General features: G+C 34.3%; 1 protein-coding gene across 1 annotated transcript in view; it reads right to left on the bottom strand.

Annotated features, from left to right (window-relative positions):
* The window catches only part of LOC149806717 (uncharacterized), a 109,270-nt gene that overhangs the window by 53,649 nt on the left and 28,123 nt on the right, over positions 1–27,498 (bottom strand). The window contains exons 3-11 of the mRNA XM_089956882.1: positions 27,204–27,398; positions 23,355–23,485; positions 21,971–22,079; positions 20,459–20,613; positions 18,289–18,411; positions 13,046–13,157; positions 6,582–6,760; positions 4,593–4,703; positions 2,624–2,707 (exon numbers count right to left, since the gene is read on the bottom strand). Of these exons, the coding sequence (XP_089813008.1) occupies positions 2,624–2,707; positions 4,593–4,703; positions 6,582–6,760; positions 13,046–13,157; positions 18,289–18,411; positions 20,459–20,613; positions 21,971–22,079; positions 23,355–23,485; positions 27,204–27,398 (1,199 nt within the window). The remainder of the gene's footprint in view (positions 1–2,623; positions 2,708–4,592; positions 4,704–6,581; positions 6,761–13,045; positions 13,158–18,288; positions 18,412–20,458; positions 20,614–21,970; positions 22,080–23,354; positions 23,486–27,203; positions 27,399–27,498) is intronic.

Here is a 27,498-nt window from a genome sequence, read left to right as displayed (position 1 = left end):
CATGGTGCTGATGGAGGCCATGCAGAAGTATCAAGAGGCCAACACAGACACACAAGTTTATCTGGACGATTTTACTAATTTGTATCCCATCTTCCACTTCGATGTCTCCAAACATTCCGAACGTCTATGAGACTCTCCAGCGGACATTGAAATCCGATGTACAGTGACTCCAGGAGCGGATTACCTCTTCTACGCCCTGGTCACTTCAGACCGATTCATGACACTGGACGTTCTCATCGGAAAATGAATATCCTTGTATAGACAACCTCGTGGTCCACAACCTCATTGTCGAACAACATGCCTAGAAAAAAGACAACTCAGCAACGACGACGACAGCACAGAGGCTCCCTTGCCACCGCCATCGTTCCCTTCATCAAAACCATGGTTCCTAAGTTATTTTCTAAAGACATCTTAGCCCCCTTAGGACTCGCTGAAGCTACAGGAGCCATTACCGGAGCTACCTAAGAAGCAGTCATGGGAAATGGTATGCGTAGAAATAGACGATCTCTGGTGACCTCCTCTAACGGTTATTTTAACCTCGGTAAGAAAAAACGAAAAAAAATCAGAGTATTTCATATAGCGTCACCATGTCATACATTCCAGTGGATGCCACGCTGTCTCCACAACAGAAAAATGGTATCGCTGTGGCTGCTACTCATAAAGACCTGTCTCTGTCCGACTTAAAGCCTCAGCCCTGATAGAAACTGATCAACTCATGCTGACCCAGCGTCAGTTCAATTTAGTCGCTAAACATAAAGTTCGAAAAGGACTCGTTTTGAACTTGCCCGCGATGCAGCTGTCCAAACAAGGAGGATGTATAGGTCCTCTGCTCGCGGACATCTCTGGAACCTTACTGCCAGGATTGCTTGGCATTGGTAAAGGATCTCAAGCACCAGGCACTACACGCAGAAAAGGCATGAGAAAATAAAGGTTTTAAACAACTTTAATCTCGTTCATCTCTTAGCGTCTCCCACTTTCCCAGGCGTCTTCTCCAATGATCAACTTCCAGAACAGATTTATCCCCACGAGAGCTGAGTTGTGAATCACCAAAATTATTACCAGGGTCAGAGTACACACGCGGTCTTTATTGTCAATGAGCCTCATTCACACGATGTCAAGTATTTCGAGTCGTTTGGTTTACATCCACCCAATAATCCCGTAAGGGAGCAGTTTATAACTCCTTACAACTTTAAGACGTCAGTGATAGCACCTGCGGATGGTACTGCGTCGACTACATCGTAGGAAGTCGACAAGGAAAATCTCCCGTAGAAACAGTGTTTCCAAAAAAATAACATCACTTTGTACAGCACTCGTAATCCTCTCAAGACCTCTGTCAGTGAGCGATTTAACCGAGCTCTCAAAAATCGCATGTGGGAAAGATTCACCAGCAATAATATTAACGGATACTTAAATTTTCTTCCAGACCGCGTCGACCACAGCAATCATACCTACCATGGAAGCATTCCCCCCGCAGAAACTTCCTCCCAAAACCCACGAGGAAAACAACAAGTCACAGAGGCCTTATTTTTCAGATCCAAATTCAAAATAGGGAATCGCGTTAGAATCAGCAGTCAAAAATCCACCTTCGAAAAGGGATACACTCCCAACTGGACCGCGGATGTCTTCATCGTTGATACCATTAAAAAATCAATTCTAATCACCTACACCCTCAAAGATTGTTCAGGAGAATCCATCCACGTGTCTATCTATGAACAGGAATTACAAGAAACAAACAAGCCAAGACATCTTCTGAATTGAAAAAGTCATCTCTACCAAAGAAAAAAAATCACTTGTCAAGTGATTTGCCTATTCAAAACAATTCAACGATTGGATTCCCACCGCTGCCCTCACTTGCATAACGCCTCAGAAATAATCTTATCATACTTCTCCAACAAACTCTTCCCAGAAGCAGCCTTACATTTCTCCGCATGCTCGTAAAGACCCACCTTCTCAAACGTACGCTTAAACACATAATCAATTGTTTTTTAAAGTGTTTACGATCCGACAACTGTACTCGAGTGATGTTATTCAACCAGTAATCATTTCGATGGACATCCGACAAATTAAAACGCTTCAGCTTATTCTGGATATAATACTTTTGATTGTACCTCTGAACTGGACGCTGATGGCGATGACTAAACCTCGTCCACTCCTCATGCTCTTCCTCCTCTTCACTCTCCTCAAAGTAATTATCGCTGGCACATAACTCAAATTCTTATTCTCGCACGCTATCAACCACTTCGCACACTTTAACCATTCACGCGATTCCTCCTCAGTCCATTCAGGTTCAGGACCCTTCTCACGCAGACTCGGCTTATCAACATTCCAATGATAACACGGAAGATACATCTTCACTACATTACAAGCAATTCTCTAATAAGAAACACAAAGTGAGCCAGAACCCCCATCCATCACGACTGTGAGTCATCAATCACGACACAAGGTGAGCCAGGACCCAGTCGTATAAGCCCATGGGACAACACTTGCTCACTCTTTCATTACACAGTAATGAAAGGTTGACCCAGAACCCCCATTTTCTTATACTACTCCCCCACAGCTGCTGCTCTTTAGTTTGGTTGTCAAAATATATATTACTAAAATCAGGAAACAATAAAATGCTCACGGATATTGCTGATAGCTCCATTTTAACTGGTACATTTGGAGCATCCTGCACTGTGCCATCATTCGGAATATCTACCCAATCAGCCTGAAAGATGAAACATCGTATTTCATTTATATATAGAAAAATCTAATTGATCGTCTTCTACACAACTGATATAATACTCGACTTAAAACAAAGCCAAAAACACAAAATGTTTGTTATCTTTATTACAGAAATTGTACCGATCGATTATCAGTCACCACGAGAGTAGAGTAGAGGGACCTATTGCCACTGATGTCACCATCTGATATGTATTATTCTAATCTTGTCATTGAAAATGTTTTGTTGTATTGGCAACCATTTAAATGAATGTGCATTATATGTCGTTGTTAAAACTAGTCATAGTGTGTCAAAACAACAACAAAAAAACTAAACAACAACAAAAAAACTAAACTAAAAGCCAATGAAACGTCACTCGAAATAATGACTTTTCATTTTTTTAAATTAAATCATCATGCAAATTTAATGACTATCTTCTTGCATGTATTAAATTTGTATATTAGAGTTATATATGGTGACGATGTAAAATATAGTGTCACTATAAAAAAAATAAACGTTAACGATGCTTCTCACTGTATCGATACAGCCCACGAGTCGTAACGTGGCTTAATTGTAAAGAGATACTCGTATCCCGCTGTGTTTAGTTAAGAATAAAGTGTTTATTTCGTTACATTAAGGGAAGCATGAACCAAAAAACGCTGTGCAAAAATGGAGAAGTTCATACAGATGTTTCCGCAGCGATATTTTGGTAACAATTAAATTCAAAAGGGCCTGACTAATCAGAATATTTAACATTTTAATGATTTTTTTTTAAATGTCGGTATGAATCCATTACTGATATTAATATATATATATATATATATATATATATATATATATATATATATATATATATATATATATATATATATATATATATATATATATATATATATATATATATATTCTTTATTTCAGACTGCATAGCCCATACATCTAAATTAAATTATAAAATATAAAAGTATTTTGAACATGAGAGATCATGGGTATCTTGCATCTAAATATACAGACACGTCAGCAACAGCAGAGAATGTATCTGGTTATTTTAAGAAAACACTTATGCAAGACATGAAAAGAACAATTTGTCCCTCTATTCATAATCCGAGATTTTAAACAAATATCATAGTTCCACAAAGATTTCCAGATAGAATTCTTAATACATGATATTCTTAATATCATTGAAAACGCATTTTCTCATCACTTCGAAACGGAATAATTTTAGTTTACAAACATGTTTTAAAGGCACTGTTTCATCTTAGCAAACGAAGGCTATTATTATAACCTATAACTGTTTTCTTTTTCTCCATACATTCACTAAAGTCTGTTCACAGAGGAGCGCAGTACATTGTGCAGATAATATATATAAAATAATCCAATCTTGATATTTCAAAGAACAAATTTCTAAATTTACATAAACTCATTTTGTACGAGTGCACAAAAATATGTAATGTCTCATCATATCTTCATCGTCGGACCGAATGAATTTTAAAATATGACCCAACTACGCAAATGTAAGAGCATGGCCGTTAAGAACTACAGAGGAAGGAGATGGTAATTTGAAAGTGGTTGAATGAAAAACCATGCATACCGATTTTTCGTATTATAGATATAATTCTCGAAGGCATAATGTTCGCCTATTTGAATTAATTTCCTTTAACCAGCGAAAGAAGGACTTATCAATGACATGTCATCCGCAAAAATTAAAATAACACATTTGCTGTGAAACGTGACACTGACCCAACTAAGATGATGGAGGATGTAGTTGTTTAATACAGAATTATCAGCATGATTAAAATTTTAGAAACTAAAACCTTGACAAAATTATAACAAATATATTTATTTACAATATATGCATTCAGAACATAGCGAACGGAAAATTTTAAGTACTTACCGACAGGAAAGACAACTCCACTGTGGAGTTGGCATAATCAACATAGGATCCAAGGTAAAGGTTGTAACTTTGGGCAATGAAGACGTCAACAAGCATACCACGCTCCCAACGCTAAAAATGAAACGATTTCTTGGACCAAAAAATATAGGAATGACTGATTTAATGTTCCATGTACTTGTAGTCTGTCTGTCTGTCTTTCTGTCTATCTATCTGTCTGTCTGTCTGTCTATCTATCTATCTATCCATCCATCTCTCTGTCTGCTGCCGATAAGAAATAATTGCGAACATATTTTTGGCGAATGTAGGAAGGAAACTAAATTAGTACAGATTTACAGCCTTCATCTCTCTCTCTCTCTTTATATATATATATATATATATATATATATATATATATATATATATATATATATATATATATATATATATATATATATATATAAGTGTTGGTATAAAGCAAATTGATATACCACTACTATTGGTATATCAAATTGTGACCCGCCCATGGCGCCATAATACGAATATAAAAACACTCTTTCAACCGCAGGCCCTTAGATCAATAATGAATTTCTACTCATTCATAAATCATAAATGACATATGAAAATAACGATAAAAAGTATTAATAGTCCCTGTTTTCTAAATGATATTAAAATGGTACACCATTACATCGTAATCATTTCTTTTTTCCATTCCCCTCTCGTGCGTAAATGACAAAATAAGCACAAATCTGGAGTGAGAAAGAAAAACATATTACGCTGGACGAAAACATTAAAACTGAACTTGTACCAAGTAACCTACAGTAATCTGGTTTGTCATAACTGTATGTTTACGCTTTCCTTGGGATCTATCTACAGTGTTCATAATATCAATCATACATAGTTTCAATAGCCAGTGACACAAGGCCTATATGTTAAATTTGTCGGTTACGAGGCACACATACTGTAGTGTGTTATAATCCTTTGTGGTTGTTTCTTAAACCTATTATAATGTTCTAAAAATCGATTATTAACTATTAAATATAGAAATGTCCAAATAGTCCACCCCACCCCCCCTCTCTCTCTCTCTCTCTGGATTATCTTCCTCCACCATTAATACGGGCGAAATCCATGAAAATACAAGCGTTGGAGATTTTCGCTTGTCTCTGGAGCTATGAATAAATGATGGTAATGTTAGTCAAGCCATCCAAAGAAGAGAGAGAAAGAGAGAGAGAGAGAGAGAGAGAGAGAGAGAGAGAATTTTATAGTCCATGAACTTCAGTGGAGTTTCGAATGTGCTGAAATACCAATAGTCTGGAATATCTAACAGTCTTGATGATTTACAAGGATATTATTCCAGAATGTTTTCGAATGAATTCACAATAATCCTAAATTAATATTTTAATCCAGTGTCCAAGAGAACTTTGTAATTCTAAAGAATACTTTAAATAAATCAATCCTCTTAAATGAATACTGAACACGACTAAAAGACTGATATTGTTCACTTCTCTCTTTATATATATCTCATGACTCTATTACGTTCAGCCAATGTGGGTATGTGAGAAAGCTTGCCAGTAGCTTCTCGTGGGTCAGTGGTTCTTTCCGGGGTTTTCCCGCGTTCTTCCTCCACCATTAATACTGGCCGCCATGTATAGCCTATCGTGTGATGAAAAATGGCGTTAAACTCTACAACAACAACAACAACAACTCTATTACGACTCTATGTCGCAATTCATCCCTCATTGCATGTGGCGCAATACTTCAAACAACCAATCGGAAAATTACTTCAAAATGTACACAGGCTCATTTTCTAGAAAATTCATAGGTCATAATCAAATAAACAATTTATTTTTTATAGCCCATTATTTTAAATTAGAATCTTCATTCATGGACAAAAGTCAGCTATATATTATCTTGTTTCTAAATAATAACCACAATCTACTGCCACATAAATATTGACTTTATGTAATTATGACGTAACACTGGGTGCATATTATTTAGAATATGTGTGTATACCTGTCCTGCATAAGTAAAACTCTCATCTATATAGAAATACTGCCTAGGAGTTTTCATTTCCACCACATATGAACCGTTCACTTTGCGAGCAGTCATGTTCATCATGGAGTCGGAAGAAGAGTTGAGCAATGGAAGGATTGTGCAGTTTCCCATCAAATTATCAATTATATACCTCACACCTGAAAATATTGCAAGATTTGTTTCAGCAAGGAATGGGGAGTAACAGGTTGCTGACGCTAAGGTGAAACAAAGGATATACACAACAGCACTGCACGTGCAGATCGTGAAAAGTAAATGGATGTGTCCTATTTTGTATTACCTGTGTATTCTTATGAGTCAGTAGTTTTGTTTCTTTTTACATCAGTCACAATGTTCTGATAAAACGGACATGTTTTTGAAAGACTAGTCCAAATGAAAGAAACAATTTTCTTTACATTCAGTTTATTATATAGAACGTATTTCTCGCAATTCCTTACTTAAATTTCTTTTGTAAAAATTAATGCAACGGTCAGTTGCAGGAAACATATTTGCAAAATAATTGATTAAACAAGAGTAGATAGTAAATAAGGATTCTGGAACAATACCATCAAAAGAAATTACATATCAAACATAAAATGCTAGTTGATCTAAACTACTATTATGTGCAAATTCATACTTTAATAGAGTATGGTATCTTCGATGAGATTCATAATGTATTGCATGAAACACCATAAACCATAACCCAACACAGTATTACACTGAAACAGGTTTTGTTTATGATACCAGTTTTAAAATATTTTGTGTTGAGTTAGAACTTTTGACAGATTTTGGCCTGTTTATAAGTGAGAGTGGAATTAGTGGTGGATTTAGAATGATACCACTCAGATGCACATAAGTCTATAGAATATTATATGCAGACAAAGATGAAAGGATAACATGTAATGGAAAGTATGATGAATTAATAATAGGTTCTTCATTATGCACTAAGACATACATAATTTATATGACTGGGTCATGAGCAAACAAATAAATTTTGGTAAAAGAAATATGACGGCCAGATAATGAAGTAATAAAAAATTTCAATCTGCAATAAATACCTGATGACCTGTCTGCAAATAAAAAAGATTTATCGCGTTTAGATTTTGCTAGTGATAATGGGTACACTTTTTTTTAAAGTGAATTAGAGATTCAAGAACACCAACTTTATGAACTACCCAGGAGTACCTGAAAAAGTGTACAAGATTAAAATGATTTCTAATTCCGTCAAAATAAATTAACAAATGATTACAATTGTACAAGAACAATTGTACCAAATCAATATTGTACAATGAAAAGTACAAATAAATGTCATTCACTTCGGCTTTATCTTTAATTTGGTTTGAAACTGATAGAGATTTTAAGAGTTACGTTTTTGTAAAGCAAACTTGGCTGAAATCCTATATAGGAATAAATACGAGTTTGAAGCACAAAACTAACAACGATTTTACAAAGTTACTGTACAACTGTGTATCTGGAAAACAACTTGCGTCTCTTAATTAGAGAACAATAGTTAAAATATGTACAGATATCCAATAAAATCTTCATTCTCCGATAACAAATGTTCACGATGTTATAGTGAGACTCAGATTCAAAAACAAAAAGATCAAATTAACCGAACCGATTTACAATGTTAGAGTTATCATTTGATGTAGGGATTTCACTAAAACAAGTTAAGGAAAACAAATATGATGACAGAATGACACTAATGGCAACTGGTACAGATTATTTGTGGATCTATGTTGAGATAATAAAAAAATGTTTACAACATCATAAAGGACGATGCCATGTTCAATGTTGCCAATACCTGTCGCAACGTATTTGGTTTCCCACAAATGTATTTTAAAGGTCATACCTGGCGTTTACTTTCAGTGCACTATCAGAGAGTTCCGTCTGTTATATCGATGATTCATTTTCTTTCGTGATATAGTTACAGACAAAAAATCCAGTTTTTGTACCTATCATTAACTTATTGAGATATTGTTTCGGAGGTAATGGCAGTGTATTGCAAGCAAATATTTTGGAATTCACATATGATAATTGCCACCATCTGCCATTTCAACTGCTTTTGCAAGTGCACACTTCTAAACTTGAATTCCTGAGGAAAGCATGGATACAAAGGACAGTGATTTGATAGCGTCTGAAAGTCTGGTGGTGTTCTAAACTCTTTTCCATACAAAGTAAGATGTATATCTTCCGCACACATATTGCGAGCATAGCGTTATCGGTTTTTCAATCATGATTCTTGTTCAGTCGTGTTACTTCTAATGTTTTCAAGTAATGAAAAATATATGTCATGAAAATTTATTAGTCGTTTTGTTTGAAAAGATTATCATTTTTGTCGAATATAGTTATGTGTGTCACAAGCATTCTACCCAAACTGTTCACCACTGCATTGTAATATCTATTGTCACCTTAACATCAAATGAAACTAACAGTTACAATAATCCTATATCGGCTTACAATGTTGGTAAATAAACTTCCAAAATTAGTTCTGACTTTTGTGGGATAAATGATGTTGTGGATTTAGGTATTAACTCATAACGGTACCATCTTCTGCTTCTTTGAAGTTAGGTATTTACCAAGAGTAACCGTGTTTACTATTATTTTGCTGAAGACAGAACCATTACCTACAAAAGCTTGTATACAAGATAGACACTGACAACCTTACAAGTGACGTGAAATGTATTCATATTTTTCTTGTTTATAAAAAGGCTGATATAAATCATTCAGTTTTAGCTCTGTTGGTATTTCAGATTTTGCCTTATCATCAATATCACTAAAGTCATCTCTGCCATCATCATCATGGGTAGATAATTATTGTGAAAAAGCACCATCAAGATAATTTAAACACAAAGCCTTGTTCTCATGATCTTCTATTCAAGTAGTGAGGTGACCTAAAGCTGTTTTCATTGAATTCTGATGTTTTTATCTGGTGCTCTTCGACACCTTGTTGTGTAAAATTCTATTTTCATCGGTTCCTTTAGGATCAAATAATTTGCAATGTGTAAATGCTATTCAATTATCTATTGCTTCTCGAATCATAACTGCTGCAGAAACTGTTTAAGAGTATTACCTTCCCTGTACATATTAGTTTCCTTTTGTGGATTGTTTGTGTATGCAAAATATTTATTGTTTGTCTCTGTTTCGATATAAAAGCTAAAGCCAATTATGTAAAATTTAGGTGCAAAAGGTAAGTTAATAAAAGTACGACTTTCCATTTGAATGGCAATTTTTTACTCCGACTGACCTATGCTGTTTCACCTGTATAAAGCAGAATGTGATAAATCCTTAATTTGTAAGTTTCAGCCATTTTTAGGTGTTGCTATGGACAAACCCGTCGATTCTGGATATTTAAAAGTAGATTCCTTTAGCGCGTTGTAAAGATTGAGTTTTGTCTGCAGCAATAATTATAATGTCATCCTCTCATGACTCGGTACAGTGCGAAACCAATAAAGCAATATATATATATATATATATATATATATATATATATATATATATATATATATATATATATATATATATATATATATATATATATATATATATATATATATATATATATATAAACCATGCATTACTTCGGTTTAGTCATTAAATTCTTCCGATTCGGATTTCGTTATTTCTTCTTAGAATGTCAACATTCTGTAAAACATTACAATATTATTTACGTCCATTTCCGTGTTAAATTCAGTTTTGAACGTCTTTGTATTTTCGTTTACTTATATACCATTTAATCTAAGCGTCTTCTTGTCCAAATGAGTAATGGACATATCTGCATCCCTTTTAAACATTTGGAATGTCAGTTTTTAATGTCTTTGTATTTTCGTTTACTTATATACCATTTAATCCATGCGTCTTCTTGTCCAAATGAGTAATGGACACATCTACATCTCTTGTATACCTTTGATCCAGACCAATTATTTATTTCTCATTCATTTCATCCTTTTCGTCAATATTACCTTGTACAGAACCGATATTATGGACCACTAATATATCAGAGAACTACTTTGTATCCGTTTTAGATTGTTCAACCTCAGTGTGTAATATGTTGTAATACTCGGTACGTATGTCTTTCACCGCATTTATTGTACCACAAAACGTCTGTGTCTTTAACTGGTTTGCTACACTGGTAATAGGATGATTCCTGCGGTCTAAGTCACTGCTAATTGTTTGACCCACTGAAGCAAATTTTCAACTGGTTTTGTCTAAAAGTGTAAAGGGCGCAAAAAATCACTAAGCTTGAATAACTCTGGACATGATCTTTAAGTGGAAAAAACGACCAAAACTACACATTACAGTCATACCTTAAACATCTATTACTTTCCATTCTCATATTTGATGCTGATATTTAATTTATTCATTGCACCAGTTATTTATTTGTTGTTCCGTTTGCGAGTCATACGTTTCACTTGCAACAGGAACACACAAATAAATAACTGGTGCAATGAATAAATTAAATACTTCCTGTTAGTTCCTTTTTATATTCTTCAATTTCTGGGTAAATGAAGCTATTTTAATTTACCCATAAATCTCAATTTTTTCTTCATTTGATTTATTTCTCCTCTATTTAAATAACTGAACACATTTATGTGGGTGGTGAAGATTTTGAAATTAACAAAAAGTAAAATAGTGAATAAGAAAACAATATTATGGTAGAGACACATGTCGAAACAGAAAACGATCACGATGTCAATAGTGCTAATGGTTGGGAACAGCGACGAGCTAATGTTCAAGATACTAAACAGAAAGAAATTATACGAATGAAGCTATTCATAAATTTTTGTCATACTGTAGACGCGGAATATGTAAGCCAATATACAAGACGTATGCAAAAAGATAGAAAAAAAAGAAAGTATGAATCAATTCTAAAAACAGATAAGGTTGTGTAGCTGATGTAAGGATCATTCAAACTGATAGTAAAAAGATATGTATTCAGTAGAGATATAAGTCTGAGGATGCTATTTTATTAAATAAGACAGATGATATATTAATACATCCCCCTTAATACAACAATTTCTGGATAGTTTTCATAGACAGCGAAGCAAAGGAAACGCAAACTAAATATCAAATTGAGCCTACAGTTGTTATCCAGTGACTAATATAGAAGAAAGACTTTCGTCACTCAAGTCAACAGATTAACAATGAAAACAAAAAAGACTGGAAACTGATATATATGAATTGTTTGATTAATACAAAGATCACAATTATTACCTGTGGATGCTAAACAAATTGTTGGAAGGACACCTACCACGCAAAAATACAAAATAGTCTGAATGTCCTAACAAGAAGAAAGAGAAAAGAGAGGAAAAAATTGTTATGATTGCAGGCTTAAAAATATAATCCTTTAAAACAGAACTCAAACATCATAACCAACAAACTTTTTTAAATGAAGAAGGGACGAGATAATAATAAAAGCCTGTATTATAAAATTAAACTAAGAAAGTTAACATATGACCTCAGATCTAGTTGAAAACGTCAAACATTTTAGAAGTATTTACAATATTAATATGAAAACAATTAACGAATGATGTGGAAGGAAACTTTTTTCTAGTGTAAATGTTAAAATTGTTTTACAGAGAAAGTGGTGTAGCAATATCTATACAGCAATAAAATAACACTATCAAAGCAAATTGATAAAACGTGCTGTACATGGAGGAGGTAGAGGGAGTTCTCCGAAATGCATGTGTTATCTCATTTGTTTTCTAATACACGGTTGTTTTCCATATCTATCACATTTCAGTAACTTTTCATCGTTAAACACTAGTTTATTTTCACAAAAATAGGAACTTTCATCCTCCCTGACAGTCATATATGTTTCCTGCTTCAGTCATGGACATGATAATATTTGTTACTGTCTCCCAATTCTTAAGCGATTGGTCATATCCTTTCCATTTCACGAAATTATACATTTTTAGTCTTTCATTCTTCTATTGTTAAAAATCTTTCCAAATTTGTTTCTTTTTTTGTCTAATAGAGATATATATTGTTCAAACAATATTACCTCAATATCCTACCTATCTAAATCTTCCAATTTGTAAACTACCAGTTCACTTAATATTCCTTGCTTGGCTTTGAAGACTTCCTCAGTAAAGATAAGAAGGAATCACTTTGAAAATATTGTTCTATTTTTCGAAATTCTAACTATTTGGCCACTTTGAAATTCAACACTTGTCATATAACCGAAATGTTGATACATACTTTCGATCAAATTTCGTTGTTGCTTTGTTCAAGTGGATTGATGTCTGTTGACGTGTGATATGTGTTGTTGTATATATCAATTACCTCTTGGAAAAACTCATTTTCTGCTTTAAATTTTAATGAAATACCGTATAGACACGCGTATAAGCCCGTTCGCATATAAGCCTACCCCCAAACTGAACAGGCATAAACACAAAAAAGTGCATAACCCGCGTATAAACCGACCTACAACTCGAAGACATTACCTGTATTGAAATCATGAATTTCTGTCAATGGATTGGTCGTGTAGGTTGGTTCATCGGGCGAAAGAGGTCTGTAATCCTTCCGAAATAGTTTGTAATCTTCATCATACCAAATCTACAAGCAGATGAACATGCAATAATAGAAATAATAATAATAATAATAATAACCTTTATTCTTGTAATATTGGTCACTTGCCGATCTTACAAAAATACGTTTAATATTGTACAAAGAAAGTCTGCTATAATATTATAATTTACACGCTGATTCATTCAACATCAAAAATGTTGACAAGAAGAGTGCAACATTATCCAAGATATTATAATTATTACATGAACTTTACAAGGATTTTTCAAGTTTGCAATAATTGGCATCTCTTTAGATATATGAAGAAACAAGGGATCTTTCGAAGTTGCTGTATTTTGGAAAGTTAACAAACAAAGTGATATTCATCGTAAAGATGTGCATTAAAAGGACACAGTCGCTATATTTAAGAAATATTATTAACTCTAGTTTCCCATGATAAGGAAACTTCCACTATTGAATATACAGCGTGAACAAACACTATAACAAGTATTCAAAGTATATAATACTGATAGCGGAAATATTTTCTAATCCTATTATAAAACCGTATCTTTGCCGTTGTATTTGAAATCTCCAATCAACTATTGCACAACAATTCTTCGGCATCATTATTTGAAGGGTAAACTTGATTTGCCCAAGATTCACAGTGGTCAGCCTAAGTTAACTGTAAACGATAGTTTTGTTCTGGGAATCTGGTATTTTAGTATTCAATTATCCTATATTAGCTTCCTTTTGCATTAGCACTGTCTCTAGTTTAGGAAAATAAACACAATTTTAAAAAAATTGATTCCAAGAACATATTTAAGAAAGATGTATCCGCAGCTTCTGTTTCATTAGTCTCATAATTGTACCCAAACCTCTTTGCCCATTGTTTAGAAGATATGCTAATTTGGTATGAAATATTGAAAACGTAGATTGGGAGAAATGTATCAATGCGATTTAATTTGGCTTTCAAACATAATGTGTCTTTACTGCTTACGATTTTAGTGTTTTTCTGGAACATATAACAAGAATTTTTTAAAAGAACACACATCCAAGATATTTATAGCATGAAGCTATCGTCAGTTGTTGTATTGTCTTAAATATATCCCATTAAAAAACAACGATCTTCGTCTTCTCAAAACTGGTTTTAAAGCTCTTAGTATTCCATTATTCCATCAATCAATCATTGTAGCTGAACTGCAGTTTCATCATGTATCACCAGCTAGGCCGCATACAACAAATAAAATAAATAAACATTGCATTGTAATGGTGCTATTCAACACATGCATAAGGAACTTCAAACCGCTTAAGAACCAGACACGATAGGTGATAGAACGGAGCCTTGCCTGATATCAACATGGCAATTAAATGTTTGAGCCAAACTTTGCGTCGTCTTCACACAAGCTTTAATATTTTCATCGATTGCAATCTGCAAAATCAGCATTTTACTATTTAAATTTGTATCAATGAGTTTATGGTATAAGAAACAAGTATCTGTGCTATGAAACATTTTCGACAATAAGCAAATAATGTGTAAAGTCGACCACGTTGTTTTCTTAAGTATATAGCTATCAATGTGCTCAAAATAAATATATTATCCACCGTGGAGTATCTGAATCCAAATTCAGCCGGTTCATCGCTCTCAAATATAGCTATCCTTAACCCATGACAATTATTGCGTTCAAAATAGAAATAACTAATATTTTACTCAAAACCAGTAGAATGTTAATTCCTTAATAGGTATCAGGAACACACACACACACACACACACACACACACACACACACACGGCCGTTCTCCAGTATGCGGGAAAGCTGTCAAGATCAACTACTTTGCAAAATAGATAGACTAGGATATGTCATGCTAAATTGCAAAACAATTACTAGAATGCTCGTTGATACCATTAGATTTTGGCCAGATTGTAATCCCGTAAAAAGTCACATCCTTTTCAGTTATTCTGTTGTCTAGAAGTTTATTATAATATCAGTAGTCCTGCTATTTCTGAATGTTTGATCAACGTCTAGCGATGTGCTGAACAATTCCCAAAAGTACTGACCTTATGCCTTGCTAATAACTCTTGTAAGTATGGTGGTTATATGGCTTCTTAAAAGTTCCAAAATTGTTTAAGTTCTATTTTTATCAAGCAGTTTCTAAACTGGCCTTATTCGTAACTTTGTGTACATCTTGTTTATGTCTTATACATGTTCATACAGTACTTATGCAAAGCCCCTCTCGTTTGTGACCGTCTAAATGTTCCTAGTGCATCAAGTGCACGATGCCTTGATAACAATTTTATAACCTGAGCCAAACCACGATTGTTTATTTGATGACTCTTTCGAATGATTACATCTGACATCACATTCTTCTACCTTCATATTGTGCGCTGTTTCATGTACTATTTCCATTAAAGTATACAAAGCAATATCAACTTAGTCTTGTTCCGAAATTAGGAATCGATACCCAATCAGCTTTAAAAAAAATAAAGAATTCAAATTTTTGACATATGTGTTTGTATGAACTGAATTCCTATCCGTATGGGAGAAACAGCTTCAACATACTACTTATTTAAAGCTGAAAGATCAGTAATGTCCAAACTACATATTATCGGTAGGTAAATATATTCGACTCTATTACAAATTTGGAATGTGATGTAGTAGAAAATAATCTATGATTTTACTTGATCTGTCTTGGCTGCATGTATAAATTGTCAATCTCTATGTATTCTCCTCATATTGATTTACGATCTACATCCTAGATAACTGAGAAAACTTAGGTAAATGATCGCCGTAGTGATTCGGGTCTTTACAGTTTGAGTTAGCCTGTATACCAAGTTCTCTTTGTAATCAATCACTAGACGATCTATATTATATACTAGATAATCAGCTTATGTCGATATATGTGCATTGAAATCTTCACCAGTAATGAAAGCATGATCTGAATTGGTATTGCAGCATTGCAGTATTCCGCTGATTAGTTTTCCATTAGATTTCCTTTTCCATTCCTCTGCGAATTTAGGTGACATGCACATTATCCCAAACAGTAAACTTGCAGGAGAATTATTGAAAATGATTAAAAAAAATTTGCTTACTTGCAAGATTAATAACACGATCAACTTCTATTTAAGTTTCTACCACATACATATCAATGCATCCTGGATTGCGTTTTCCATTTGGGTCTTTCTCTCTTACGCTGACGGTACATGAATAACCAATTATATCACCTTTTTCCTTATTGCAAGTTTCAGCTAAATCCAAAATATCATAAATGTTGCATAAAACACTGACTGAATCATTGGTTTCAACACTATACTAATCACCGGATATTTTCTTTGGCATACCTGAACTATTACAAATTAAAAGCTTGAATTCAGTATTCTTTCATCTATGTTTATCATGAACAACTTTATGCATGTCTCTTCAATATCCCTATAGTTTTTATTCAATGAGTTTGCCATGTTTTCAGAAATGCCGTTTTCCTATCGATGTGCGCTTGTACAATGACCGGATAAAACAGTATGCATGTCCGGCTCAACTGTTTCGTGAAAATCCTCTGACACAGGAATACGAGCTTCTACTTTTCTTCTGAGCTTTCTTTCGCGCCTTCTTCGACACTAAGCGGTGTTTCGTCATGAAGTTTCAAATCGCAGCCTTGGAGCTCTCTGTTCGTTCGAATAATGTGCGTTCGTTAAATAAGAGTTTTAGACTTGGCTCCATCAACTATATGAGAAAATTTTCCAGACGTTTACCGTGCTGAAGAAAATTGCTTTAAACCCCACAAAACCAAAACTAGGAGATCATGAAAATAACTATAGTTTGGCGTCTTGGTTGGTCTTCTACATTTTCAGCACTTTTAATAACATTTTTTGTCAAGTGTTCCCTGTGTTCTCTGAATTCTTCATTATTTTCTTCATTTTTGAATTCGGTTTGTTGGTAATCTTTTGAAAACATTCACATCAATTATTCATCCGTCAACTATAAGAACGATTGTCAGTCACAATTTGAATCATGGCGTTTGGTCCTCTCAGACATTATGGCTTTCTGGAAGAAAGGTTATCTGATGTACGTCGTGCGGCAACAGAGATTGTAAATAGGAGAATCGTGGGATATCGTTTTCGTTAACACAGCAGGTGATGTCGCTGTTTTAACTATGTCTCTCGCACGTCTTGGACAATCCCGGTTGAGCAATGCATTCATATAGGATCCATGAACATAAACATGTCGCTTTTCAACGTGTCTGATGATAAAGTCCCCAAATGCATGTTCCTAATGCTGATTGCCCCCTAGACCTGACCACCAGATGCGATTTTAGTTATTGGTAGTCTTTAATATCCTGGACCGGGATCAATTTCAAGAGCACAAATAACAAATATCGAATAGCTAAGGAAATCCCACCTACCATTTTGATGGAGTTATGGTTCGCATCCTCCCGGGCTGTGAAAAGAAACCTATCCTGGCCCGCTGCACTTCGATGACGACGCGTGTACATAATCTGTACATAATCTATGGTCAACATTATAACAATGGAGATGTTGATGTAATCGTGTCATGTAGAGACAACATTACAGATGCATATAAGCCTAATACGTAGACAATGTGGCAAGCCACCACATCCAATGAAATTCACAGACCTAAAGTAAAGAAATATCTGCTGGATACGCCAAGGTGTCGATAGGGTTATCATATCAGAAGCTTGGCTATCGAAGATGACTGTGCATGTACTGGAAGTCTAATCAATCAATCAATTAGTCAGTAACAAATATAAGGATGAAGGACAAACAGCAACAACACTAAACATATATAATAATAATAATAATAATAATAATAGCAACAGTGACAGAAACAGCAACAAAATACAAAACCACGACGAATGACATCAACACCAGTAATAATAATAATAATAATAATAATAGTAATAATAATAATAATAATAGTAATAATAATAATAATAATAATAGTATTTCTGGAAACAATGTATTATTTCAGAGCAAAAACACCTGAACATGTAAGCAGTTTTTGTATTTGCAAAATTGAGGTGAAAAACATGGTCATTATCTTTGTATGTGAAGATAAATGAGCATAGGCTTTCAGTACATCGACGAAATGTGATGAGAGGCATCTAAAATGAACAAGCAAACAACACAGATGCAAATGATCGTTAAGCGATTTTCGTATTTGCAACTTACATCTGTCGCTGAAACTGTTCCAAGATCGGGATATATCATCTCAACCCTAAAGTAAAAATAGTCCGGTAGTTGTGGAATAGGTCTTATGTTTTTCCGCCCAGGGCAAATAACTCCTTTCGGTGTCTGAAATAAACGAACTGCATGGCTAGGCAATCTGATATTACTGCATGATATCAAACATCACATACATAATAAATTGGAAACTTAATGAATCTACATTTAATCAACAGAAAACCTATTTTAAAAAAATAAGACTGCAGAATCGTTAGAAAATGTACAGAACCTCGACAACTTCCACCTTGATCAGTCGGCCATCCTTGTGAAGTGTTTATGAAAATGGTAGATTCGTTCAAATCATATTTTTAGTGACAGATGAAAAAATGATCAAGAAACATCATAGACTTTCAATAGATCAACAATTGAGCTTTTTTGAAAACCGTGAATAAATTGTTGACAATAATTTTTTAATTAATCAGTCCTAAAATCAATGGATCTCTTCGGTTCTCAAAAGAACACAATGAAAAAACAACTGATTTTCAATGTTTGTGCATTATCAAAGAAAAGAAATAGACTAATAATAATTTTAATGTTAAATCACTGGAATTTCGCCTTTTATTTATGCTAAGGCTTCTTATTATAGTGTATTGTATTTTATTTTCTGTTCTAAGACACAGCGCAGACGTTTATACGCATTCTGTTATTCCTGGATATATCCCATATATTTGTTTTTTTAAAGATAAATAAATGATCAGATATTGATATAGAAGAAAGAACTGGAATGACTTGCTTATAACTTACACATTATAACAGGAATGTATCCAGGAAAATGTCCTTGCCTTGAACTTCTCCCAGAGACATTCAAGAACAATGCTGCCCCATGAATTATATCTGGAATATGTCCAGGATGTCTTGGATGAATTTTGATGAATATGTCCTAATCTCTATCCCAAGACAAATGCAAGAATAATGTGACATTCTCTAAATTCATAATTCCAGACATATTCTAAACTCACCAAAGCCCATTTCCAGACTAATCCTTGACATATTAAAGTCCATATATCTCCTGGACATATGAATGCCAGCTACCATAACCATTCCTGGACACGACCCAGACAAGTATATGGGCATATTCCGAACCAAAAATGCATACACTAGTACAAGAAATGTATTTATGAAGGACAGTTGTATTTCAATGGTACTGACGGATTGCTGAATGTGTCCACCTGTCATTTAACGGTCACCTATCATTTTACGCTTCTGCAGAATAAGAGTAAGTCACATTATTATTATTGCAGCTATGTATATTTAGTGGATTTATCTTGGATTTTGACCAACATTGCCAGAATAGTTGCTACAGAATGTTTGTGACAATCTTTACAGGCAATAATCTAATAAATACCAGAGATCAGAACGAATGCCATAACAATGTACGGCAAACATTCTGGATAATTTAAGTTCATTGACCTGAACGTTTTCAGCAAATCCGTTGGCTAATATTCTGGGAATGTTAAGCGGAATTCTCATTGCTTAATAAAGTTGCTTGACCGTAAATCCAAAATATTATAGATTATAAATAGAAGATTTAGCCAAAAGAATACCATATTTTATTAAAAGTATCATGATATAATCGCTTTAGAAGTTTCCACCCCATTCGGTCTTGATAAAGTGAATTTCTTTGTGTATTTCCCTCCTCCTCTTTCTTGTCGTTATTGTCCTAGCATCAGAATTTATCAATTAAATTGTAACAATTTAGTGTTTTCAGATATAAATGTGAACGTACTTGCGTCAGCTGTAGAAAGCGTCTTAGTGGAAAAAAGAAAAAAAAAATGTAACTACCAATATATTTTCTAGCTTAAATATTTCAAAATCTCTTTAAGTCAGTCTTAAGGTACCCTACACAGACAAAAGGTATGTATAGGCGAAACTAAATATTACAGTCCGTCTTCAAAGAATACAGATGATTTTTTTTATTTCAATCTAAAACAAAATGTTTGTGATGTTTTATGTTAACCTCATGTAGCAGTCGAGTAATTTGTTGATTTCATGATTTTGAGATTAAACGTACTTGAAATTCCCTGCTTTTCACCCTTGTTATAGTGTCCTTGTCAAATTCTAGAATGCATGAAACATTTCAGGTGCAATTTGTCCATTAGACTGTACATAATCATACCGTAAAAATATCGGGATCTTGATCTAATGTCACATGAAAGGCGTAGTAGTCGTACACGTGGTTGAAAAATGTTTGTGTTCCATTTTGCCATTTACTTCCGGTTACGTTTGCCCTGACAGGAACATGTTGGTATGTTGACGCAGTATCCCAGTTTTCTACAAACAATTTATATTAAGATCACCCTTATTATAGCATTCGCTAATATTGCAAATTTATTTATTTATTTATTCGTTTATTTATATTCAGTCAACATTCAGTGTAATAGGCCAGTATTCCATGCCAATACATATTCAGTTTAAATAAATATGACAATTAAATCAAAATAACACATACATTTAAATAGCAGCAATTAAAAATAAATTGTAGTTTGCAACATGTACATGTGGAATTCAAAATTAGATATATTAACAAGGTCACGATATCAATCTATAAGTTTTTTCTATTCCCATTAAAATTAAAATTAAACATTATGAAATTGCTGCAAAACATACACAATGAATAAATAATGACAGTCCAAAAATAATAGCTAACGAGGGTGTGATTTATGTGATTCAATAAAAATTCAAAATATTCAAAAAATGTTGATGCGTATTTTGAATTTGGAAAGACCAGTCATAATTTATTTAATCTGATATCGTCGTTTACTTTTAATGAAGGATGTGCGTCAACCAATCAGCCAGAGTAGAGAATAATATGTACACTGGTATACGAAAAGGAGTTTTACAAATTGCACATAATTTTGTTCTTTCTGTCATCTGTTAGGAATTGTAACAACGTTTCGTCATCGTGTGGAACATGTTGATTAGAAGATGCGTATAGGTGATGGACAATGATAAAACCCACTTTTTTCTGACGCAGATGAGATCATGTGAACAAGGATAGAACACACTGGTTGAATGATGGGAATAAACTTAAATGTTAGTATATTAAATACAACTGATTGAACAAGAAGGCAACGCATGTACATTCTACATGCAAATTTGGTCAGGCAAAAACACAACAAAACAACAAATGAAAGCAAATTAGCAATAGCGGCAAACAGGATGTAATGGTTTATGACTTTAACACTAACCACAAATAACAAGTAAGATAAACTGCAGAAAATGAATTCATCGATTCCTCTAAATTTGGGTATGTCCACTAAACGTATCAAACCCTCGACCTGCACAGTTTACCATCATCCAACTTAACAAAACAAAACAAGCAAGAAATTACTGGACGCGATTACTAACATGCTACATTTTCTGCAGGGTCAATTTTCAGTAATTAGCAGAAGAACATGCCGATTCCATAATGAAATATTATGAAATGCCTGAAGGCAGATTCAACAGATTATTATTGGTGTTTTTAGTGTGCAATGATTATTAAGTATTTTAACAGGGGCATTACAGAACGTTTCTGGAAATGAACGGTAAGCTAAACGATCAACGCTAAAACATAATAACATAATACCATGTAAGGCACCATCAAACAAAAGCATTTACATGATATATGAATAAGTGAATCTTATACGTGTAAAGTAGTAATCCACAAGGAACGTAGAATTGGTAGAATTCCAATATACGCAAGCTTGCCAGTGTTGTACAGTCATTCCCAGAATTGTGGCATTTCCCATATAAACCTGCGGAAAGACGGGACGAATTCTTGAACATTATATTATTATTTTTTTTATTTACCGTTAATATTACTAAAGTGACATTTGAAGAGAAAAGCAAGCAGACACTAAAATGACATGTTTGATGGTTAGAAAAGTTTGTTAAACAAGTACCGTACATACTCGCTTATAAATCGAGTCCAACAGCAAACGGCCTAGACCCAGATTTGCGCTGGCCAATCTGGATCAAAATAGTTCGCTAGGAGTGATCCGTACAACAAGCTACATAGATCCCGGTCTACCATCGCATTGTTCGAAGGCAGATCATGGTCTATATTTTTTGCAGTTTGACTTTACTTCAAAGCGAGCATGTAAGGTATATTATTATAAAGAAACGAGATTTTTATTTAAATATTCTAGCGGACTAAGAACTCTTGTTTTTTCTTACACACAAGGTTTTCCTCTTTTGTTTGGTTAAAACACGTCAACTGACAGCATATATGTATACATTATTGTAACACGTTTATTGATCAAGTGTAAAATAGCCTACGAAATCATACAATTCCCGTCAACCTTCATATACTTCCGTTTTCATGAATTGAACGAGAAGAAAGAAATTGTACTTCTATGAATAATCTAATATATAATGAATTTTCTCCAACAATCACCCTTTTGAGTATGGACAGTAAAATTCGAAATATCTGATAGAGCGTCCGCCTCGGATGCGGGAGGTCTGGGTTCGATCCCAGGCGGAGTCATACCAAAGATTTATAAAAACGGTACTAATAGCTGCCTCTCTTGGCGTTCAACATGACGAGGTTAGTGTTAGGACTGGTCGCCTGGTGTCAAGATACTGTGACTGGGTGGGATATCATGCTACATGTCTGCCGCATGATGCCCCAGTGCTAGGCATTACTATAAACTGCCACACTGCAGACATCGTAGCGAGATGACTGAAAAACTGTTAAAGCTACGTTAAAAATCCAAATCACACACACACACACACACACAATTGGCATGCTTTAGTATCACATAATTTCATCACGTGTTTCAAAGATCTAACTAGTGTTACACATAAATGACTGGAAAGGAAAAGCATTCACGTGAATTATGCGTCAATTTAAAGTAATTTATCCAATGTTCTATCAAATTTTGACGCAAGCGTTTCCCTATGTGAATCTCTCTTGAAAATACAAAAGCAACATTATCACCGATCATCATAAATATACATAATTACACGTACAGAGAAATTGCAATCCATGTAATATTGTGGTGATAGTCATAGACTGATTACTAAATTACCTCTCCAAATTCCGGACCAAACTTGAGAGCGATGGTGCTGGACATAATATGAGGCGCACCATTTGAATACGTCTCACCAAAAAAGACCTTGTCTGGACTAGTGCTCAAGTTAAATGTCTGGCACACATTACCTGAGAATAACAACAAAACAAAAAATGCATTCCAGTGGAAGCAATTCAAAGTCAACAGTTTATAACTCGAAAGATTGTAGTGAATCAGTTCGAGAAATCAGTGTCTCGAGCTAACGAGGATTCGTGTAATGATTGACATGCTCCCACGTCATAATACCCGACAGGATGTGTCGAGTGTACAAATCAACAGTAATCTTGGCAAAGATATTCAGCTGAATATGTTTTACATTCAGAGCCTTGATAACAAAAACCTAAAATCACGCGAGCAGCGATCGTCTTAAAAAAATCAGTACAAACATAAGTACATTTAATACGTTTATTTTATAATCGCTTGGCACAAATCAATATCTTGCATGAGGCAAAATTCGTAAAACCAGGAATTAGTGTCATAAATGAATTATACTGTAAATAAATGCCATGTAATTTTGAAGGCAACTGGACTGAGATAAAGTCCCAAATAATTTCCCTAACCATGTAAATATTTTTATCATAACAAAACTTGCTATGTCGATCTACATATAATATGAGATCAGTTGCTAAGGAACATCGCGTAACACGAATCAATAACTGTTCGAGGCTCATTTGAAACGTTGTGCCAGAACAAGGACAAAACGGACTACACCCAATCTACAAAGACTGCAGTCGGTAAATGTGCAAACCAAGCATGAAATGTTGCATGTAAAAGGTAAGACTTATCAGCGTGACTTAAAACAACAATTCAGCATCATCTCTGATTAGTTTTATTAACTGACATGGCATTACAACAATAATGACATTAAATCAACCTGATTGCAAAGACATAATCATACTATGATACAAAAATATAACGGGCCAAATCACTAGCACATAACTTAAAATATAAGCAAGAAAAATAATTCAAATCTGAATCATTGAAACTTATTTTAGTATTTTAGAAACAAGAAAATCACCGGTTAGCATCTAAAGTATGCTTAAAAAAGAAGAAAAAATAAATTATGCGATTTTTGCAATTGTTGTTGAAAAATATAAATAGTTGATATAACGAACTTTGAAGTGGAATAATCTAATTTCTGCCTTCTGCAAAGTTGATATTTCAATATTCTGTACATTAACATTTTCCTGCACTACCAATATTACCCATCTCCATTGAAGAGTACTGTTTATTGTTTCTTATCACTTACAAGGATTGTAGAGTCTGGTGGTATATCTCTAATTATTAGTGGGATAACATAACTTACCATAGCCGTCAGTTTTAATCTTGAATCGTCAGATTTTAGCTCTAGTTAAGACTTAATGCTCAAATCGACTTCGAAATCATATAAAAATATTATGTATGATGTTATAAGTTGAAATTAATTTAAAACAATCATATTTGAACGTTGACAGTTATTCCCCAATATAAATATTCAGTAAATGTATATACAAAAGAAAACTCAAAGCCAAATATAGTATAACATAGACCAATTATGTTTGGGCTTATATTAAATTTGTAATATTCCAGGACATTTGAACGACCCAATATTTTTAATTTCAAGCCAGTTTTACCCATATAATTGAGAATCTCATATGTCAACGGTTGGAATAGATTTAAAAATTTAAAAATAAAGAGGATAAACTAAGCCAGAACTAGAACTTCTTATCCTCTATATACGCTCCTTCAAATGCATTATATGTATGTTAAGGCATTACATAGCAATTACATCATTAACTTACTTCCAAACAATTATTTTCAAACTAATGAATGGTTGGCAAAAATATGAATCCTTGCCCCGTTGTGGAAGCAAATGACCTTTTCTCCTTTCTAAGCTAATGTCAACCAACTGTTTTATTTCCAAAGCACTAAATTACTTAGGTTCTCAAAATTTTTTAATAGCGTTCCTCATTTCTTTCCGTTATTTTTTCATTAAAAAGCATTAATTTCTCCAATTTTATGTTTAGTATTAAACTGAGATTATTTTCCTTAGGGTGGCCATTAACTTGTATCTGAAGATGTCCCAATGTACGACTATGACAGTAGAAGACTGTTTTGAAATAAAGACAGGATGCTATAGGAAGTGTAAGAGAATATGGACGACAAATTCTAGGAAAAAGACACTCACAGATTTCTTCACACAATACGAAAGAGAGCATCTCAGATATAGAGAACTGAAAATGTATCTAGCTATAGTCTGACTATACACCCCCGTCTGTTTGTACACCCCTACCGGTTTCAATAACGAAAAGGTTTAATCTGATAAAAGGTGCACAGAACTAAGTCCACTGAATCATTGATTTATAATTTCTAACTGACTGTGACAAGGGTGGCCTAATATTGGCATCCGCTGCACCTTTCGTGCTTAATGGATTTTCCATACTAACACGGCGCCATATTGCGCACACTATGGCCTAGTTAATTTCCATCAGACAACATAATGACGTAGTTCATCCTATTCGATAACTGCTGGATAATTCCGTAAATTACCATTGTAAATATCGGAAGCAGACGACATATGTATGTACATCTGAAGTCGTGCACACACCCCTTTCCTGAAAATGGTCTTGTCCATGAACTGGAAATGGATCTCGAGCACGTCCGTCTATAATATTTAAAACTTTTGTTAAGCATGAAACGCGCAGATGATGATGGTGCTAGGGCCACTCTACTCAGTCATGTTAGAAATTATAAATCAATGAATGAATTGACTAAGTTCCTTGCACCTTTTATCACATTAAAATGTTTCCATTATTGAAATGGTTTAGGGGGGCTGTTACAAACAAACGGGTTGGTATAGTCAGACTATAGAGGAAATTGCTTTGTCCTGAACAGTTTTACACAGACGGAAAAGCAGGATAGTAAGTACATTCAGACCTGGTTGTAAGTGGATAATGACATTCTAACGAAGGCAACATTTGGTCGTGACCTTTCACACATGCGTGAGATACACGAAAATAAACAATCAACTTCCCGACCTATATGTGCAAAATGGAACCAGAATCATGAACATATTTGAAAATCCTAACCGGACACTATCTGATAGATTGAACGCTGTCTCAGAAATACAAAATGTTTTACACTATAATAAGGTCACGGCCGGCCCAAGGGTTCATTTTTTGTGTGCTCTAAGCGAACTTTGGCTTTGGCAAAAATTCACTCTGTCTAATCCGGTGCCCCTTCACGCCTGGCGCACTAAGCTAAGCCAAATTGCCTGTATGGTCAGGTTGGCTCTGAATAAGGTTTGAGCTGATGGCGGAGATAGAAATGATGAACAACAGGGAAAAGATTTAATAGAACTACATAATCTAGACCGACGACAGCACAACTCGTACAAAGTTACCCATTGGACTGGCTGGAAAGAAACAGATGCTGATGTTCATCGTTAAACTCTAACAAAAATAAGGGACTGTTCTGAAAGTGTTTGGAGACATCGAATTTAAAAAGACAAAACCAGATTTGCCTGATAGTTAGGGAAGGTTTGGGAAAACAATAACAGAAGTCCTCGGTCTTTAACAGCAGTAAATGTGGTAGGATACGCCCCAATACGGTGCAAAATAAATTCGAAGTTACATGTCACCGTGTGTTTATACCGCGTCTTTTCATTACAGCAATAAGATTCAGAAAAGATTTACAGGAACCTGTTGCCAGTATCAGGTGGTTAGAAGTGACAATTATTTGAAGAATATCCTCATAATAATGATAATGACGATATGGTGATGATGATAATAATAATAATATTAATAATAATAATAATGTAATAATAACCTGTTATGAAGAAAATTTCGTCTGTAGCGTAATTAAAGATGATCCTTCCATCCAGTCCACGGCTGAAGGTTCTCATGGCAGCTCTGTTGCCCGGGAAATCGTAATAAATCGTGGCGTCTAAGGTATAGCCTTTGTCTAAAATGATCCCCTGGAGGTCTACTTGGAATGAATTTGGGTATGTTGGCATTGGGGGATCTGAATTTTAAAAACATAAAGAGAGTAGTTAATATCTAGTAATTCTGGACATCGGGCAAAAATGAACTGTTAATTTCGAAGCCACCGTGGACATTGCTCC

This window comes from Sinohyriopsis cumingii, chromosome 1, assembly GCF_028554795.1.
Source record: "Sinohyriopsis cumingii isolate HCF-2022 chromosome 1, ASM2855479v2, whole genome shotgun sequence".
Classification (NCBI taxonomy): domain Eukaryota; kingdom Metazoa; phylum Mollusca; class Bivalvia; order Unionida; family Unionidae; genus Sinohyriopsis; species Sinohyriopsis cumingii.
The sequence above is the reverse complement of the archived record's forward strand: the minus strand, read 5'-3'. Positions and strand labels throughout refer to the sequence as shown.